The sequence below is a fragment of the Acipenser ruthenus genome, chromosome 3, assembly GCF_902713425.1.
Source record: "Acipenser ruthenus chromosome 3, fAciRut3.2 maternal haplotype, whole genome shotgun sequence".
Taxonomy (NCBI): Eukaryota; Metazoa; Chordata; class Actinopteri; order Acipenseriformes; family Acipenseridae; genus Acipenser; species Acipenser ruthenus.
Genome location: NC_081191.1, coordinates 43068498 through 43087869, shown reverse-complemented (window position 1 = coordinate 43087869; position 19372 = coordinate 43068498). Strand labels below are relative to the sequence as shown.

Sequence of the window (19372 nt, the reverse complement as noted above, 5' to 3'; positions counted from 1 at the left end):
TGCTAGAACAGTTCTTTGGTGGGTGTGGCAAAGCACCCCGCCCCTGTGTGCATTTGTGTTATGTGTTGTATGTTGCGTGTGTAAATGTTGGTGTATAGATTGGTACACGGGATATAAACGGGTCTGTGTTTCACGTGTATTTAAAGTGTAGATTTGTATTTAGGCACGAGGAGAGCACAAATCACTTCACGTGCTGGTTAAATGTAATATGTGAGCACGGGGTTGCACAGAATTAATTCACGTGCTGGGATTCAAGTGAATAATTAATTAGTAATTGAATCCCAGCACAACAGTATATATAGATGCACATTTTCACTCAGTGAGGGTTAGGTGTTCAGAGAGTGGAGAACGGGTGAGAGAGAAGGAGTAAAATAAGAGCGTAAATATAATAAGTGTTTTGTTTGTACTCACCGTGTTTGTTCGTCTCCGTTTCACCTGTGTGTTAGTGTTTAGTCGTTTTGTATGTCTGTTTATTTTGGCGCAAGTGCCGTGTCCAGTGTTTTGTTGTGTTCCAACCTTTTATTTTCTGTGCTGTTTTATTAAATGCTGAGCGAAACCATTCGCTCAGCTCCACCAAAACCCCAAGTCTCTGTCTGTTTACTCCCTGCTTCTGGTCTGACGCCACCCACTCTGGCCGTCTTTGTGACACGTGGTGTCCGAAGAGGGATCGACAGCGCCTCCAGGACTCAGGCCAGAGCAGGAACCGCATTTTTTTGAAAAAAAAAAAAAAAAAGTGTTGGATTACAAAAAAAAATATATATAAATAAATAAAATGGGATGGAAGGAGGATAAAGAGGTGAAGGACAGGGAGGAGGAGTGCCGCCTAAGGGCCAGACATCCACGGCGATCTAACAAGCCAACGCCGGGGTGCCTCCTCTGCGACCAGGATCATCTGTTCGCCAACTGTCCCTTCTGCAGTTATGAGGAGGAGCCTGAGAGTCCACAGCCCAAGTGGGAGGAGCCTGAGCGTCCACAGCCCAAGTGGGAGGAGCCTGAGCGTCCTACGCCCGAGTGGGAGGAGCCCGAGCGTCCTACGCCCGAGTGGGAGGAGCCCGAGCGTCCTACGCCTGAGTGGGAGGAGCCCGAGCGTCCTACGCCTGAGTGGGAGGAGCCCGAACGTCCTACGCCTGAGTGGGAGGAGCCCGAACGTCCTACGCCTGAGTGGGAGGAGCCCGAACGTCCTACGCCTGAGTGGGGGGAGCCCGAACGTCCACAGCCCAAGAGGGGGGAGTCGGTGCGTCCACAGCCCAAAAGGGAGGAGTCGGTGCGTCCACAGCCCAAAAGGGAGGAGTCGGTGCGTCCACAGCCCAAAAGGGAGGAGTCGGTGCGTCCACAGCCCAAAGAGAGGAAAGTCGGGGCTTCCATAACCCTAGGAACCAAGCTGCCAGCAGAGGGAGAATGCCTGCTGGTCCCACCTCCACCAGCAGAGGAAGAATGCCTGCTGGTTTCCCCTTCCGAGGCAGAGCCGCACCAGTCCCCTGCAAGAGAGGCAGAGCAGCACCAGTCCCCTGAAAAAGGGGGAGACGACATGCTGCTCCCACCTCCGTCGCCAGGAGACTACACGCTGCTCCCACCTTCACCGGCAGGAGCAGAGCAGCCGGAGCTGTCTCTGCCTCCGCCACCTCCACCGGCAGGAGCAGAGCAGCAGGAGCTGCCTCTGCCTCCGCCACCTCCACCGGCAGGAGCAGAGCAGCAGGAGCTGCCTCTGCCTCCGCCATGTCCACCAGCAGAGGGTGAATGCCTGCTGGGTCCCTGTCGACCAGCAGAGGGTGAATGCCTGCTGGTATCACTTCCCCCACCAGCAGAGGATGAATGCCTGCTGGTATCACTTCCCCCACCAGCAGAGGATGAATGCCTGCTGGTATCACTTTCCTCACCATCAGGGGGAGAGAAGCAGGAGCTGCCTCTCCCTTCACCAGAAAGACCAGGGCGTGAAGCTGGCGGCCCTCCGCAGCCCTTGCATAGGCTGCTGAGGGAAGCATGGGTAAGAATCGCCTGGTCGCAGAGGCCGAGAAGAGGGCCAACACCCGCATCCCGGCTGGTCCTGACTCCCTGCCACGCTTCACCCTCGCCTGGGGCTGCCAGCCGTGCCGCATCGCCTGGGGCTGCTAGTTGCTCCGCATCGCAGCAGGAAGTACTGTGGCCGGAACCCCACCAAGGGGAGCTGTCGGCCACGGAGATCGTGGGGGAGGTCCGGAGACCTGCTCCCACTGCAGCAGTTTCGCTGCCGGAGATCGTGGGGGAGGTCCGGAGACCTGCTCCCACTGCAGCAGTTTCGCTGCCGGAGATCGTGGGGGAGGTCCGGAGACCTGCTTCCACTGCAGCAGTTTCGCTGCCGGAGATCGTGGGGGAGGTCCGGAGACCTGCTCCCACTGCAGCTTCTTCGCTGCCGGCAGTACTGTGGTCGGAGCCCCACCAAAGGGAGCTACCGGCTACAAAGAAGGGGGACGAGGTCTGGAGACCACTTTCCCCAGCAGCAGTTTCGCTGCAGGAGTTCTTGTGGCCGGAGCCCCACAGGAGGGAGCTGCCGGCTACGAAGAAGGGGGAGGTCGGGGGACCACCTGCCCCCGCAGCTTTTTCGCTGCAGGACGGGACCAACAGGCTGTCAGCCGTGCCACTACCGGTAGGGGTGCTGACAGCATGGCCAGCCATGGGCCCACTGAAGCCTCCCTTCCCAGCCCGAGACTTTGTCCTGGACTGCTGGATTTTTAAGGGGGGAGGTGGCCGTTGAGGCCATGTGTGCTGCGCACAAGGGGGGGTATATGTGGCAAAGCACCCCGCCCCTGTGTGCATTTGTGTTATGTGTTGTATGTTGCGTGTGTAAATGTTGGTGTATAGATTGGTACACGGGATATAAACGGGTCTGTGTTTCACGTGTATTTAAAGTGTAGATTTGTATTTAGGCACGAGGAGAGCACAAATCACTTCACGTGCTGGTTAAATGTAATATGTGAGCACGGGGTTGCACAGAATTAATTCACGTGCTGGGATTCAAGTGAATAATTAATTAGTAATTGAATCCCAGCACAACAGTATATATAGATGCACATTTTCACTCAGTGAGGGTTAGGTGTTCAGAGAGTGGAGAACGGGTGAGAGAGAAGGAGTAAAATAAGAGCGTAAATATAATAAGTGTTTTGTTTGTACTCACCGTGTTTGTTCGTCTCCGTTTCACCTGTGTGTTAGTGTTTAGTCGTTTTGTATGTCTGTTTATTTTGGCGCAAGTGCCGTGTCCAGTGTTTTGTTGTGTTCCAACCTTTTATTTTCTGTGCTGTTTTATTAAATGCTGAGCGAAACCATTCGCTCAGCTCCACCAAAACCCCAAGTCTCTGTCTGTTTACTCCCTGCTTCTGGTCTGACGCCACCCACTCTGGCCGTCTTTGTGACAGTGGGAAACAGCTGCCCAGAGCTTTTCCATCTGCTCTGAGTCCGCCGATCGTTTGGAACGCCGACTCTTCTTCTTCTTCCTCGGGGGAGGAGAAGGAGAAGCAGAGGAAGATGAGGAAGACCGTGAATACAGTCTCCTTTGGCACACAGCCATGGGGTGAGGATGCAGCCACCTCTCTAACAGAGGGTGATGGGGAAGAGCGCTGTGCAGAAGTAAGGGATGCAGAGTGCTCTGTAGAGTTGCGAGAGAGAAATGTGCACAAAACTCGAAGAAACTGCAGTTCACCAGTGATTCCTTGGCGTACTCTGGTCTCAGACAGGAAGAGCATCTGCCGTGCTTGTCCTCAACAGGCAGGCTGGCCTTGCATGTCTCACAGGGATAAAACCCAGGCCTGATGGAAGAAGCAAGCAATGCAGTGTACAGTATATAGATGTACAGGTGCTGCCTCAATCTGCTTATAGACCGCAACCGGGCGGGTGAAGACCCAAATAGAACCGGTTTGGTACCAGACCGGGGGCGTGAGCACCGGTCGGTAGCGGGCCGTGTAGGACCAGGTAGAAACCGGGTCGGTTCGGTGACTTTAGCACCGGGTCGGTACAGTACACTACCGGGTCGGAACCGGAACCGTCCTGGGGCGGTAACAAGTTGGTCCGGTACCAGTTTGGTGACTTTAGCACCAGGTCGGTCACGGTTTGGTACCGGTACGGGAAAGCAGCGGGTCGGTGACTATGGTACCATACGGTACGGGTCCACCGGTTTACAGTCACCATGGACAGCAATGCACAAGCCACTGGCAAAACCACTCAGTCTTAAACACATGAAACTGCGGGAAGCCTGCTTGTTAGATGGTACTAACAGCCTTCGTAATGGTGATGCTAAAGCACCAAAGCGGCATCAAGATACAGTGGATGAGATTGCAAGCAATCAACACCTGAAGTGCATATCTTGATCCTACACAGTGCTGCTGAGCCCAGCAGCTTCTCTCACTGTACGTGTGCAAACCACCACGTTGCTTATCGGCCTGCGTGTAGTCTGTGTAAAAGAAACAGAAAAGAGAAACTTCTCTACAAACAGTAATAAAATATTACAGTAAATATTGTCTCATAATAAAACGAGAAATAATAACTCCAGCCGGAGCTAAGCAGCCTGGAGGGAGAGCATAAGTCAGCCGACTTACATTGCTGGATCCCTGGGAAGGAGCGACTAAGCAACTAGCTTCATGCGAGGCACAAGGCCGCAGTGGAATGTAACAAGCAACAGGTTGTAGTGCACAAATGATGCGTAATTAGTGAAAACTATTACAGCGGTTATTTTAATATCACATGCATTTTGTGTAAAAACACAATAAATGCAAAATATATAGCAGATAGAGGTAAGTACTTATCTGAACAAGGCTTGTCCATCAGGTCAGTCTCGAAAGGACAAATGGTGCGGTCTGTGAGCCCAGTACTTTTATGCCCTTGGGGGCGGGCTCTGACTGCGTCACAGGCTCTGCGAGCAGCTTTGATATATCTTATTCAGGTTTCGGGGGTCTACAAGAAGTAAATACCCATACGGTAGAGGTCTGCTAGGGCCTAAATTTAAAACCAGATCCGAACCCGAGGCATTTGAAATATTTGCATACCCGACCCAACCATCTCCACAAATATATTCCAAACATACACTATTGAAACTAACTACTTTCAGTGTAGAGTATTACTTCCTTTCCTAGTAATCCAACACTGCATAATTTGAAAGTAGACAACAACAGGCTTCTTCAAAACTTTGTTACTCCATCAGCCTATATACAGATGAACCCACTTTATATCATGATTGTCATGCAGGAATAATTCTTGATATAAAGTGGGACATGATATAAACCGAGTTTCACATTTGCCTATGACAGCACATTACGAGTGTGAGAGAAAAAAGAAAGAAAACTAACTGTGAATTAAAGAGCAGTGTTTTAATACTGTACATTTAATCGTTCTTTACATTTAAACAAATGCATATAGTTTACTACAGCACAACACTTTGGAATGAAACACTTTGTGTCATTATCTAAAAAAGGTATGAATTGTCGACTGATGAGAGCTATCAATTAGGCGTTGCACTTGGTGTTTTTGTGTGCATTTGTGTAAGACTATGTTAAAATTTGCTGATGTTGGTGTTTTGTAACTAAACTCTACCCTGTTATGACCGCCCACGCAGCCTTTGACTGGCTGCACAAAATGTCAGTTTATCAGCCGAAATGATTATTGGTTGTTAGTTGTGTTGGAAATTAATTCTATCCTGTGGTTACTTTGTCTGCTGTCTGCTGACAGGCTGCACAAAACGATTAAGCGGGTTTGGGAGATGATATTAAGAGAGGTAATTTCTCAAAGAACCTATGGTGCATGGTGAGTGGTTTTTCGAAAATCGTGAAGCAGGAAGTGAGTCTTAGGAAGCACAGAGTCTTAGGAAGCACAGAGGAAGAAAAAAATACTCACTTAAAATTAAAAACGCCATCGAGTGGCGCATCCAGTAAAAGCGCTCGCTAGAGTGCAGGATGTGCTCTATAGCCTGGACGTCGCGAGTTCGAGTCCAGGCTATTCCACAGCCGACCGTGGACGGGAACTTCCAGGGGGCGGCGCTCAATTGTCCGAGCATCGTCCTGGGGGAGGGAGGGTTAGGTCGGCCAGGGTGTCCTCGGCTCACCGCACACCAGCGACCCCTGTAGTCTGGCCGGGCGCCTGCGGGCTTGCCTGTAAGCTGCCCAGAGCTGCGTTGTCCTCCGACGCTGTAGCTCTGAGGCGGCTGCACGGTGAGTTCGCAGAGTGTAAAGAAGCGGGCGGCTGACGGCACACGCTTCAGAGGACAGCGTGTGTTCATCTTCGCCCCTCCCGAGTCAGCGCAGGGGTGGTAGCGGTGAGCTGAGCATAATAAAATAATTGGGCATTTCAAATTGGGGAGAAAATAATAAAAACTAATTGGCAACGACTAAATTTTACAAAAAAAAAAAATTAAAAACGCCATAATCCACTCACTGATAACACACTACCCCCGACCCGACCCGAACCCAACCCGGGTCCCGTCGGGCTCGGGTCGGGTAACAAGGTTCTTGAAAGGGAACTATCCCTATACTGTATTCATCTGACAATCTCTCTGTTTTGTTTCTTCTCAGAGTAACTAGTAACTATTCAAAGAATGGTGGCATAATCACATATATACAATCTGGGACCCCAAACACCAACAAATGCAAGCTCCAGCCTACAGACTTCAAAACACAAAAAATGTATTCCTGATATTTATTTTATAAAAAGTTACCTGTTCAGGTGTGTTGCCATCATCTGCGTACACCCTTGGGTCTGCCCCAAGCTGCAGGAGGGTTTGAACTGCTCTCAGGTGACCCCCGAAAGCTGCTCGGTACAGGGGTGTCCTCCCAAAGGCACCCTAAAAAAAGAAAAACTAAAAATGTAGCAGGTGGAATAGTTAAATATGCCAAATTCTGGGTAATTATGCTTTTTAGAGTGTAAAATTTGCACCCTATAATTTCTGAAAGAACAAGCATTGATGGGCCCAATGACTTTCTTATGTGCTTATGATCTCAGCTGGGACTACTTCCAGGATACGTGTCATGTTTTTTAGAACATATTTTTAAACCTGTCTATGTTTGAATATGCATTATTGCCCACTCCTTTTCAATGTAGAGTAAATGTATTATTCTGTGTGTGGGCTTGCCTTGGTGTTGATGTCGGCCCCGTTCTCTACCAGCAGTGTGATAGCCTCCGGATGCCCACCCCCTGCTGCCTCTGAGAGTGGGGTGTTCCCATGAGGGTCGCTACACTCAATCATCTTTAATCGGCTGTGCAGTCGCTGCTTCTTCCCCAACTTGTCCAACCCCACACCCATATCCACGTCTAAGTCCAACATCTGACAGTAGATAAAAACAAACACGCTTAGAGTTAAAGAAGCAAAGGCTAAAATTAAAAAAACACAAAAAAACAGTGGGTTTAGCTTTAGCAATATCGAAGTAGACATTTCTTACAATTTCTTATAGTCGCACTTTGTAATTCTGATTGAGTGTTTTGAAATTGTGTTTTTGAAATACAGTAAAAATAGAAATATAAGTTTTTTTAAAAAAAATGTTATGGAAATCTCAATCAATTAATTAATTAATTAATCTCAATTGATAAATTACTCTGCAATTAAATGCCCCAAATTCCAAACAGTTTCAGAATACAGCCTGTTTTCTTTTTTGCAAGCCTCATGGTAAGGGGCTGATTTGATCAATTTACAACACTGATGATTTTATTGGAACCTTTTTCAGCACTGGGGGATCATCAATAACCTGTTTTAGGGATAATCATGGATAAATCTAAAATTATCCCATGGTACCTGAGTCAGACAGATTCATTTCTGTGTAAAAGGCATGCTACATTCCACACTGACTGGACCCCATGCTCCTGTGAAATATCTGCATGGTATCCAGCGTGTTGTTACTGGAGGGCACTTGCCTCCTTCAGCACAGCCAGGATTTCTGCCACATCCCCCTCAAAGGCTGCTTCCAGGATCCGCTTCCTTTGCTTCTCTTCCTCCCGCCTCTTCTTCCTCTCATCCTCCTCCTTCTGTCTCTCCCGCTCCGCCTCCTCCTGTTCCCTCCGCACCATTGCAACGAACGCCTGGAACAAGCAACAGCCTCATCATTCTCATGAACCACAGAGCAGGCCAGGAGCTCAGGACAGTGAGTGCTTGGAGAGGGAGGCACTGGTGCCACTCTGCTTGAAGTGTTAGCTAATTCATGTATGTATTTATTTATTTTCCACATTACCTAAAAGAACACTACCACTTTGACCTCTGCTTTTATCATGTTTTACTGCATTTTGCTATGTTTTTTCCATGTATTTCAGGATACTTCTAGTTAAACATGTTTACTAAGGTATTACTGGGTGGCCACCGGTTTATTACTTAATTAATGGTAATGAATAGTTTACTAATTGATTTCATGTTGTTTAGACTACCTCAAACTTGAGGTAGGAAATGCAGTAGAAGACATACCAAATACTTAGAGTAAGTAGCTTCAAATGTGTGTGTTTAACTATAAGACTAGGGTGTTTTGAGATGGTGCTGGCACTGATGCTTCGGCTAATTGCAGTAAGCATCAATCAGAATGAATGATTATAAAACGTATATGTACATGTGTGTGAAGGGGGGGAGTCAAGCACAACAGGCAATAGGAAGGGGGGGGAACGGTCCAAACAGTTTGAGAACCACTGTACTAAACAGTTTAATTTAATACATATAATAAATACAATGCCACTCTCTTCACCTCCTTTTCTAGACGGTCCATTAACTCTTCATATTCCACCTTCTCTTTCCTCCTCTTGGCCAACTCCTTCCTGGCGAGGTGTTTACGGAATGCGCACTGGATTGAGAGGGCAGCCTTTTCTTCACGGCTTACCTCTGGAACCAAAAAATAATAATCAAACTAATTGGTCAATTAACAGGTTCAAAAACTGCATCGCTGGACTCCATTTCCCAGCACTAGCAACGTGAGCAAAGAAGATAAAAAGCAGTACCGGCCTATTATTCTTCCAGTCAGATTCAATGTAAAGAGCAAACACCTGAGGACTCCTTGCTCAGAGTTCCTAGTGGGGTAATGTCCACTAGAGGGCAGTGTAATATCAGGTAGAGACAAGATACCAAATGCAGTCTCCAGCTAGGAGATAGTTGTGTAGGGAGAGAATACAGATTAGGCACTAGATTGTAGATGCCCAAAAGACTGTCCTGTTTGAAATCCATTTTATGTATAGATAAAAGTTCAAATAGCATTTTCATTGCTTTCTTAGGCACCTAAAAGAAAAACAAATCATTAAATAAAATAGTAAAAGCCCCAAAATCCTCTGCAGTGACCTTGCCTTTCGTCAAGTGCCCTTACCTGTCACTGTCAGCAGTTATCAAGCAGGAATGCCTGCAGCTTCAGTCACTAAGTATAACACTGGCAGCACAATTCACTCAAGGCAGATAAAGATCTCCTGACACTGGCAGCTGTTACCTAACTGGATCTCCCACACGGGACAATGCTTCATTTGTGGTCTTACAAGTTTTCAAATCTCTGAGCAGTACACAGGGTGACCATGGCCTATGTATACTTCTACATAAAACTAACAGGGAAACAGAAAAATCACAAAGCTGTATTTTTAATATCTAAGAAATGTAATCAACCATTCTACACACCAACAAATCAATAAATAAAATAGTAATAGCCCCAAAATCCTCTGCAGTGGATATTAATATGTAATCAACTATTCTACACACTGGTGGGTTAATTTGGCCTTTTGCTATGACTATGGTGACTTTAATTGGAAGAAGGGAATGAAAGAGAATGGTAGTCATGACTAAGAATATGTCCCTTTAGTCACCTCACAGCACACTGTGTTTGGCTTTGTTATGTTAATTATATGAAACCAAAAGGCAAGCTGAAGCCCGGAATGAAGTGGGTCTTATACAAGGACGTAGAGGAAGCCCTGCTACAAAAATAAATTGGGAGCTACTAAACTGAAGGACACCAAAGGGCACATTATTAAAGTTGAAAAAACCCTGTCCTTCACACTTTTCTGTTAAAAAAACTATGTCCTTTACACTTTAAAAACAAGAAAACACTGTCATTCACACTTGAATATGTGTCCTTTAGTGTCTTTTGGTGTCCTTGAGTTTAGCAGCACCCTATAAATGTGTGTGTATGTATATATACATTTTTACGTATTGATAGTCAAAAGTAGGTAATTATAAACCTCTGTAAACCATGCACTATTTGATCCTAATTTTGGAGACCATAAGAGAAAAGACGGCAAACAGCTTTAGAATATGTGTTTAAAGTTCTGTTTTGTGAAAGATTCTGTTTTCAAATTTGGCATGGTTTCATGGTGTGAAGCATCCGGAACTGGATAGAATGTTTATAAAAGTGAAAGAATTTCACACATGAATTCATTCTTACTGATCAGGGAGTTTTCTTATTAAAGACTTTGCGTGTTAATGAAAATACCCTTCTAGTTAAGAGACTGTCTCATAATCTGTATGTGAAATGGCATAATAGGATAATGGGAGGACCAACAATTTAACATGGTTACATTATTACACGGTATTAATTTGTCTAGGGCTTTCTAAAATGTTACATTGGTTTTAAGTAGCAGAAAGGGGACATAAGCTAAGCATAAAAAAGTCAGCTATCTATACCATACTAAAAATAGTCTACAATTTACACCATATGAGCATATACTGTAATTATCTGATACTACGGTACATCATGATTAACCATTAACCCTTTTTTTTTGCTTGTTATCAGCTAATAATGTTTTACTTAAAAAGATCTACTGTCATCTACTAAATTATAAGGATTGGGGCGCAAACAAGTGTGAATTTTGACATTCCCAGAGAAAGTCAGCATTTGCACACCAGGGCTCCACTCCGCTGGACTGCTTTACACCCATTTTGAAGGAGGCTGAAGACGTAAAAAGCTTTAGGAGACTTCTATATGCAAAAGTCTTGTACTGATAAAGTGTAATTGTGATCTGAGTATTTGCGGAACACATTGTGGCGAATCTAGGTTCCCACAAGCAGGGACTTCGCCCAGGTGGAGGTCGGATGCGAACATGGTACCTCCTGCTCTAAAGCATAGTGCCCATACCACTGTACAAAACAGCCAGGCTCCCTTGCAGGAGTGGATATCAGGCTTATATGTTCATGTTTAGATTGCGTCACCTACCAGCCCTGATCCCTACCCCTGTGTACGCTACACTCTCCCCTACCAGCCTCAAGTCCACCCTCAGACTTGCTCACCAGGCTACAGGCTTCCAAGTGCATGCAGGGGTACCTACGTCCACTTCTGACACCAATGTGGCAGACCTCAGTTCATGCAAACAGGGGCTTCTCACAGGCGGAAGTCGAACGTGAACCCAGGACCTCCCGCTTTGAAGAGTAGTGCTGATACCACTGAACAAAAGAGCTGGGCTCCCTTGCAGGAGCAGATATCAGGCTTATGTGTTCATGTTTAGATTGCGTCACCTACCAGCCCTGACCCCTACCCCTGTGCACACTACACTATCATATGTTTCTGGCTGTCCCCCTCAAGTTTTAAATACTAACAATAAATTGAACACACTCTATACACAGTAAACCAACTATACACTGGCTATACTCTGGGAGCTGAATATAAATACCACAGACTGGTGAGGATGATTTTGCTGATATTTGTTTTGCCTCTCTTAGCCTTTCTTTCTGAGAGTCAGCATGTTCAAGATGAGTAAAGTCTGCACACAGGCTCTACATGTTCTTACTGGCCTTGCACTTCTGTGTTCACATTTTCTGTGTTCATTTTAAAACGTGCTGTGTTCTTTTCTTTAGTTATTATTTTTATTTTATTATAACCTGACATCACATTCAAACTTGTACTCTGTTGATCTGTGTAAGTATTATTTTACTTTCAATTTGGAGCCCTACCCTTTACCCCTCCCCTTCATTTTTATGTTTGCAATCATTCCGAATGGTTATAAGTTCAGTTACTCAAATGTTGACATAATCATTTATATATAATCTAACTAGCTGTCACTTGCATGCCTGTGTTGTTAAGATGCATTTTTTTCTTTCCTGGTCTTGAGAAATGATGTAATATTGTGACCTTTCAACTGCTTCATGTTATAGAATTGAAACAGGTGTAGCTGAAAGCTTGCCTCTTTAAGATCCTTTTTCTCAATTCCATAATTTGACCTCTGGCGATTCCCAAACATTCCCTTACCAAATGATCTTTAATGGCATTACATCAGCAATGCACTATAGTACAAAGGGGCAAGGGTATTGACACTCATAACACTTTTCATGTGTTGAGCCAGTATTCCAAATACAACATTCTTAATGAGCATATATATATTGGATGAAAAACTGAATTATAGTTCCTCTGGGAATAAGTTTCAAGATGTTAAAGTGGCTGTGCTTGATTTTTTTGTCCCCAAATTGTGCTTTATCTAAACAATATCTGTCCAGACTACACACACAGTAGGGAGTCACTTTCTTATCTCAAGAAATGGCATGTTTCGTGGAAATGTACCTTTTTTGATCCCAGCTGTGCTTGCTGCTTTGACACCCTTTTCAGCACCCTTCTTTTCTGTTGTGATTTTTGATGCACTTTTGGAAACTGCCTTTTGGCCTGAATTGTTTTTCGTGTTTGCCCGCTGTCCTGGGACTGAGGGAGAAAAAGAGCAAACATGTCACACACACACACATACGTACAAAATAATGTTATTTTTTTAATATTTCAATGACCAGCTTGTAGCAGTTACATAACAATAGCGGCTTCACCAAGATTTTAATTCAGAGCTCATTGCAGCAACTACAATGTTTTTCCGTGAAACAAAAATAAGTGACGTCATCTGTCACCAAAGTCACTCATTCATTATTTTTACGTTACCCATTTAGAACTATTGTGTTTTCTCTCTGCAAGTACAGTCAGGGGCAAATGATTATCTGGTTAGTACCTGGTTTCTTTGCCTGGGTTGACTGCTTCATAGGGGTCTTTCCGACCCCTTTCCCTGGGAGTGCTTTAGCCTTTCCGGAGATCATATCTTTAACAAAAACAAAATATTTATTAGTAATCCCGTTTATGTTAAATTAGAGTGTTTTCCCTTAATACAAGTTTACCAAATAAAAGCATAGTGAAAGCATGGTTAAGCACAGGTAAGGATTGTAAAGCCCAGAGAGGTATGGTAAAGCATATTAGAAAACATCAAACCAGGTATAGTATAGCCAGAGATAAAAGGATGGTAAAACAGCTGCTGTTTTTAAACACTGAAAAATAATAATGACTATCTAACAATCAGGTACAGTGCACACACCACCAGGGCCCCCTTTCAGTGCTGCAGTCCTGGGCACCACCCAGTCAGATATAGGCATCTATTCAACTGATTTAAACAGCAGCAGATCTAAATACAGTCACTAGTAATAGAATTCAAATAGAGCCCTTTCTATAAGGTTATCAAACCCAAACATCTAACAGTGTGAGTCTTTTTGGTCTCTTTCTGTCTGTAAAAAAAGTCTAAAATGACAGTAAGGGTTGTCAGAAGGCAACACTTTGACTCCAAATCAACTTCAGGAAGAATTCTGTTTATTACAGGTACATGGGCAGCAAAGTTTTTAATTGCTGTTATAAATCTGGAAATCAAAATATGCTCTGTAGCTTAGGTCACATCAATGAGCTACCCCTGTTAAAAAAAATCCAACCAGAGATGCAAACAGATCGATGTATGGATAGATAAGATATTCTTCCCTTTTTAAAGTGGACTGATGCTTTTTGCGATTATTTAACTATTTAAATTGAAATCATCCCGTGAACTGCAGTAAACGATACCATTGTGTAAGTACTGTAGCGTGCACGGGGGTAGGGGGTAGGGGGTAGGGGTAGGGGTAGGGGGTAGGGGTCAGGGTTGGTAGGTGACGCAATCAAATATGAAGCCCGATATATGCTCCTGCAAGGGAGCTGGCTCTTTTGTACAGCGCTATCGGCGATATGCTTCAGTGCGGGAAGCCCCGGTTTGGTGTCCCACCTCCGCCTGTGAGAAACCCATGCCTGCGGGAACCGAAAACGTTACAGTACACGTACATTGAATGATTAGGGAAAGAACAGTAAAACAGTGACAAACAATCACAAGGACTGTAAATGAAAAAAACCGTTAAATTGTTTACACAAATTGCTACGCAATAGGCATACAGTAGTTCTGTAGCATGTTAAACTGTATACAAAATAAATAAATAGTATTCGGGACCAGTTTACCTACAAAACATAATTCATTTTTCTTTTGTTTTTGTTAATATACTATTCAACCACAATACTACGTTGTGGTACTTACAATTCCTATATACGTCTAAACAAACAATAAATATTCAAACATGAAAATAAGAAACACGTTTACCTGCATATCAGTTCTCAGAAACTTTTGTTTTGGTTTTTACTAAAACAGAGTTTTCTATAAACTGTTACGAGACAACAACTCGTCTCCATAGCAACTGTTGATGCAGGAAGCAAAGCAGTGCAATCAGGTGCCGCAGCCAGGCACAACCAAAGAAACTGCTGCCAAAATAGGACTACGGGGTCGGGAGACCACTTTGCACTTACGTATTTATACATACATTGGCATACAAAAGTATTGGCACCCTACACTTAATTTAAGATAATTGAAAAAAAACATGTTAAATACAATCATTTAGTGAACATTAGCCACTATTAATATGACAAAGACCAAAACCCAAAAGTTTAACAATCTATATAAAAATAAAAAATAAAAACACTTAAGCAATTTAAAATATTTGTTCATTACAAAGGTATTGGCAACCTTACATTAAAAGTATGTAAAACTGTAACAGAACTAATTAAAAATGATTTCTCTCTGCTTTGAGGACTCCGCCTTTACGTCCGTCACGGTGCGCGCAAGGGATTGTGGGATATGTTTTTCTGTTGAGAGTCAATGCAGCAGTGTCAAATTTCGCTGATTTTTTTGGAAGAGAATGGCAACATTTTCAAATTATGACAGTATGTAATTATTGTAGCGTTTCCCTGGACACACTTGTTTAAGATCCAATCTTTTATTAATTTGGATGCTCTTTCCAGCACCCACTCAGAGACCACTGCTTTGTCTGCTTCAACTCTTTCCTGCAGCAACCACATCTAAACGGCACTGCAGCGCCTTCTAGGCTTAGCCTGCCCCTTCATGCAAATAGTGTACCAGGTTTTGGACACATCCCGTTGGCCCTCAGCCACACGCCAGGACCAATGGGCACAGACAAACAACCACCAATGAGGACGCACAGATAACAACCAATGGGAACAGACCAGGGCAGAGAAACAAACAGCAGGATACATGGTACGGGAATTCACACACAAAAGGTAAACAAGCAATGGCGGAATACAGTGGAGAGGGAATAACACACACAGCATGCTGTGTGGTCCAGTAGGAGGCTGTGTGGAACAGTGGTTAAAGAAAAGGGCTTGTAACCAGGAGGTCCCCGGTTCAAATCCTACCCGGTAGGATTTACCCGGTCATGCCCGGTAGATCACCTCACCCACTCGCTGCAGCACGGTACACAGTCCCACCCAAGGTGTGTCCAGTTTGGGAGACCGTCCCTTCCTTCTCCCCAGGCTGAAAGTGGCATCCTCTCTCCCATAGGTCGTAGTTCCGTCACTACTGGATCATGGCAGCTTGTGAGCACTATTCAGGTGCTGGGCGTATTCCATCCCTGGCGGCTCCTTTACCCCTGACAGTTGCCCTTACGGGACTGCAGCTGGCGTCCACAGCTCCTTAACAGGGCAGGAGTGCAGCGGGTGGACTCCTGCACTGCAGTGCGAAAAGCCAGCAGTATCAGCGGCAAGTGCAGATCCCAATCCTGTTGGTGCTCACTGGTGGTGAAGGCCAGTTGGGTGCAGAGCATTGAGGGTTGAGGGGCGTGGTGCAGGTTTTTCTGATCCCCAGCCACTTGCAGACATTGCCAAAGACCTTGCTTTCAAAGTTCCGCCCTTGGTCTGAGTGAAGCTCCTGGGGAACCCTGAACTGGAAAAAGAACCCACTGATGAGCGCGTCCGCCACCGTCTGCACCTCCTGGTTGGGCAACGCGTAGGCTTCTGGCCACTACATGAAGTATTCTACCGCTGCCAAAACAAACCGGTTCCCGCTGTCGGAGGAGGGGAAAGGGCCTATGACATCGATGGCCACCCTCTCTATTGGTTCACCAATCTGGTGCTGCTGTAGGGAGGCGTGCGACTTTTCTCCAGGGCCTTTCTTGGTGGTGCAGTCATCGCACCGCCGGCAGTGGGTCTCTACATCACTGCGGCAGCGTCCTCAGTAGTACCGGTCATGGAGGAGAGCCAGTGTTTTGTTGATGACGAAGTGCCCTACCCCTGGCAAGCTGTGGTTGGCTTGGAGTGCAACGTGCTGGAGCGAGACAGGCACCACTAGTTGCAGGCAGCATTCGTCCGTGGACGGGACTTACCATCAGCGGTACAGGACGCCCTCCTGCAGAATGCGGTAACCCCTTCACAGGCTGAGAGAGAGGGACTACTTCAGACCAAATGGGCTGCCGGTCCTCTTCCTTCCACTTCATCAGCAGGCCAAGCTCGGGGTCCTGCCTCTGCTGCTCCTGCCACTCAGCAGAGGAAAGGGGTTATATCTCTTTCACTGTCACCGTGTCCCCTTCCTCTTCCAGTGCCTCTCTCTTCCTGGCTTCCTGGCGATCGCAGTATCTGCACCCCACCTCGCTGCATGGTCGTCTGGACAGGGCGTTAGCGTTGCCGTGCTTCACTCCTGGCCGGTGCTGTCCAGCTCATAGGATTGGAGCATTTTGAGCCAGCGGGCTACCTGTCCTTCAGGTTCTCGGAACCGTAGCAACCACTGCAGCACGGCGTGATCGGTGCAGAGCACAAACGGACGAACACAGAGGTAGGGGCCGTAGTGTTTGATGGCTTTTAATACCGCCAATAGCTCCCACCAGGTCACACAGTAATGGCGCTCTGCTTTGCTGAGGCCACGGCTGAAGTACGCCACGACTCTCTCGCCGTCTTCAGGGGTGCCCTGGGACAGCACCACACAGATACTGGTGTTGGTGTCCAGGATGAAGGGGGCTGTTGTGGACAGAGCTGCGAGCACAGGAGCGCTGGTTAGGGCATGGCGCAGATTGGAGAAGGCGACCTCGTGTTCAGAAGCCCACTGGAACTGCCGTTTTTTGTCCAGGAGGCGGTGCAGGAGGCTGGCGATGGTAGCGAGCCCCTGTACAAACTTCCGATAATAGGATGCAAGGCCAAGGAAGCTGCAGACTGGCCCCGTGCGCTCTGCTGCTGATGACCACGTCTCTCAGAGTGACTCCTGACTTGTTCATCCATCCGGACGAGCTCCGTCTCGAGTTCCTGGATGTGCTGGGACAGTCGTTCCACCTCGCTGTTTGTCTCTCCATCTCCTAGCCACTCCTGCTTGATGCGCAGGTGTGTCATACTTGATCCCCCTCTAACACCAGTGTAGCGTTTTGCCAAAGGCAGAAAATGGAGAAGACACGCTTGTCTAAGTTCCGATCTTTAATTAATTTGGACGCTATTTCCAGCACCCACTCAGAGGCCACTGCTCTGTCCGCTATGGCTGCAGTGAGGTCTTATAGATTTAGCCCACCCCTTCATGCAAATAGGGTACCAGGCTTTGGACACATCCCATTGGCCCTCAGCCGCACAGAAGGACCGATGGGCATAGACAAACAACAACCAATGAGGACGCACAGATAACAACCAATGGGAACAGACCAGGGCATACATACAAACAGTAGGTTGCACTCACACACAAAAGGTAAACAAGCAATGGCAGAATACAGCTGGGAGGGAATATCACACACAGCAGGCAAACACAAACAGACACCAGGGAATACAGTACATAAACACAAATGCATGGATCACTCCATTATTATGAAAATTACTATTTTCTGAGCATGGTCTGAAAATTGTGCATGTGCAGAAATACAGTGTATCAGCACAGTCAGCCAAAACAAGTTTTCTACTTTTGACATATCATTCGGATAGATAATGCTGAAGAGACTTTTGAAGCTATGTCAAAGCTATTATATTAATATCTATTAATATCTTTGGTTATATTCTTTATTAATTTGTAAAATAAACAACATTTTTTAACAGGTTTCCAAGAATAAATACGGAGTAGCTATTATTATTATTATCAACCCAGTAGATATTATTATGCATATTGTTAATAATGTAGCTATCCGTATATACTGTCATTTCAGCTGTCAGTGTTACATTCATTGTGTGTTTGTGGTTCTTGTGCTGTAATTGTGTCGTCCGTCTCCCCCTGTATTTTCCACCACTGCTTTGTTTACCTTTGTCTGTGCCTGTGTAATTCTAGCCAGCGTGTGTGCGTTCTGTGTCTCCCCTGTGATTGGTTGTTATCTGTCTGTCCTCATTGGTCCTAGTGTGTGGCTGAGCACCAATGGTATGTGCCTGAACTCTGACACCCTGATTTGCATAAGGGGTGGAGTTACGGTTATAAGATGGCACTGCGCCACCAGGTATGCATATGTCGGTGAATAAAGTGCATGGATGTGGAGATGCTAATAGAGCAGTGTACCTTAGTCATCACAGCCATGGTATTCAAGACCAATTTGCAAAAGGTATCATTTTTGTTTTTAAATTCTAGTTATTAATTAGGACTACATTTTCATGCACTGCTCTGAATTGAACGACTGACTAAATTTGTATTTTTTTACTGCCATAATTAAAAAGAAAATAGAAACAGTAAAATACATTATAAAATAGGCTTGTTTTGTGTACTTACATTTCTTTAGGTCTTATTTACTGGATCATTTGCTTCGTTGATCTGAAGCGGATGCAGTCTTGATAGTCAGAATGTCTGTAGACAATTGATTTCTTACGTCTGGTTCATCTGAGAAAAAAAAAAACCTTGTTCTAATTCTGCAGTACTGTGTGACAAAGTCAACATATTAGTGTCAACCTTGGCAAGTGTAGGAAAACGTGGCTGTCCGCTAGGTGTAGACAAGACAGTAATTTTGTGCCAGTTTTCATCATCTGCCAGATCCCGTCAAGTCAGTCACTTGTTACTGCATAAATTCTACGCTATCCCGCATATTTAACAAAATAACAAAAAACTATTGCAAGCTGGATGATGTCTCCCAAGCTCGCTGTGCTTCAGCTACTTGGTTGAAGACCGCGTACACTAATTTTAACACTGTATTGTTAATTTGTATTTTTCTTTCGATACTTTTCACTGCCATCACATAAGGTGCAGGTATATGTCATTCGAGCTGATTGGGAAAGCCGCAAGCAATTCAAAATATACTGTATTTATTTTGATCCAAAATCACAATTTATTTATTTATTTATTTATTTACGTTTCAATGTTCAAATGTGACTTTTTTTACTGACTGGCCTTAATTGTCAGTTGGCAACCTTAAGTGAAATGTATTTTAACATAGCTT

General features: G+C 45.3%; 1 protein-coding gene across 2 annotated transcripts in view; it reads right to left on the bottom strand.

Annotated features, from left to right (window-relative positions):
- LOC117395037 (IQ motif and ankyrin repeat domain-containing protein 1-like) overlaps positions 1-18821 on the bottom strand; it is a 35125-nt gene extending 16304 nt beyond the window's left edge. The window contains exons 1-7 of one of the 2 annotated variants that reach the window (XM_033993879.3): positions 18712-18821; positions 12877-12963; positions 12450-12584; positions 8676-8809; positions 7864-8028; positions 7088-7279; positions 6674-6799 (exon numbers count right to left, since the gene is read on the bottom strand). In XM_033993879.3, coding sequence (XP_033849770.3) covers positions 6674-6799; positions 7088-7279; positions 7864-8028; positions 8676-8809; positions 12450-12584; positions 12877-12961 — 837 coding nt within the window. In that variant the 5' untranslated portion in view covers positions 12962-12963; positions 18712-18821. Of the gene's footprint in view, positions 1-6673; positions 6800-7087; positions 7280-7863; positions 8029-8675; positions 8810-12449; positions 12585-12876; positions 12964-14307; positions 14924-18711 lie in introns of those variants that run through there. The other variant, XM_033993878.3, reaches the window with a different exon arrangement.
- Positions 18822-19372: the final 551 nt, after the last annotated feature.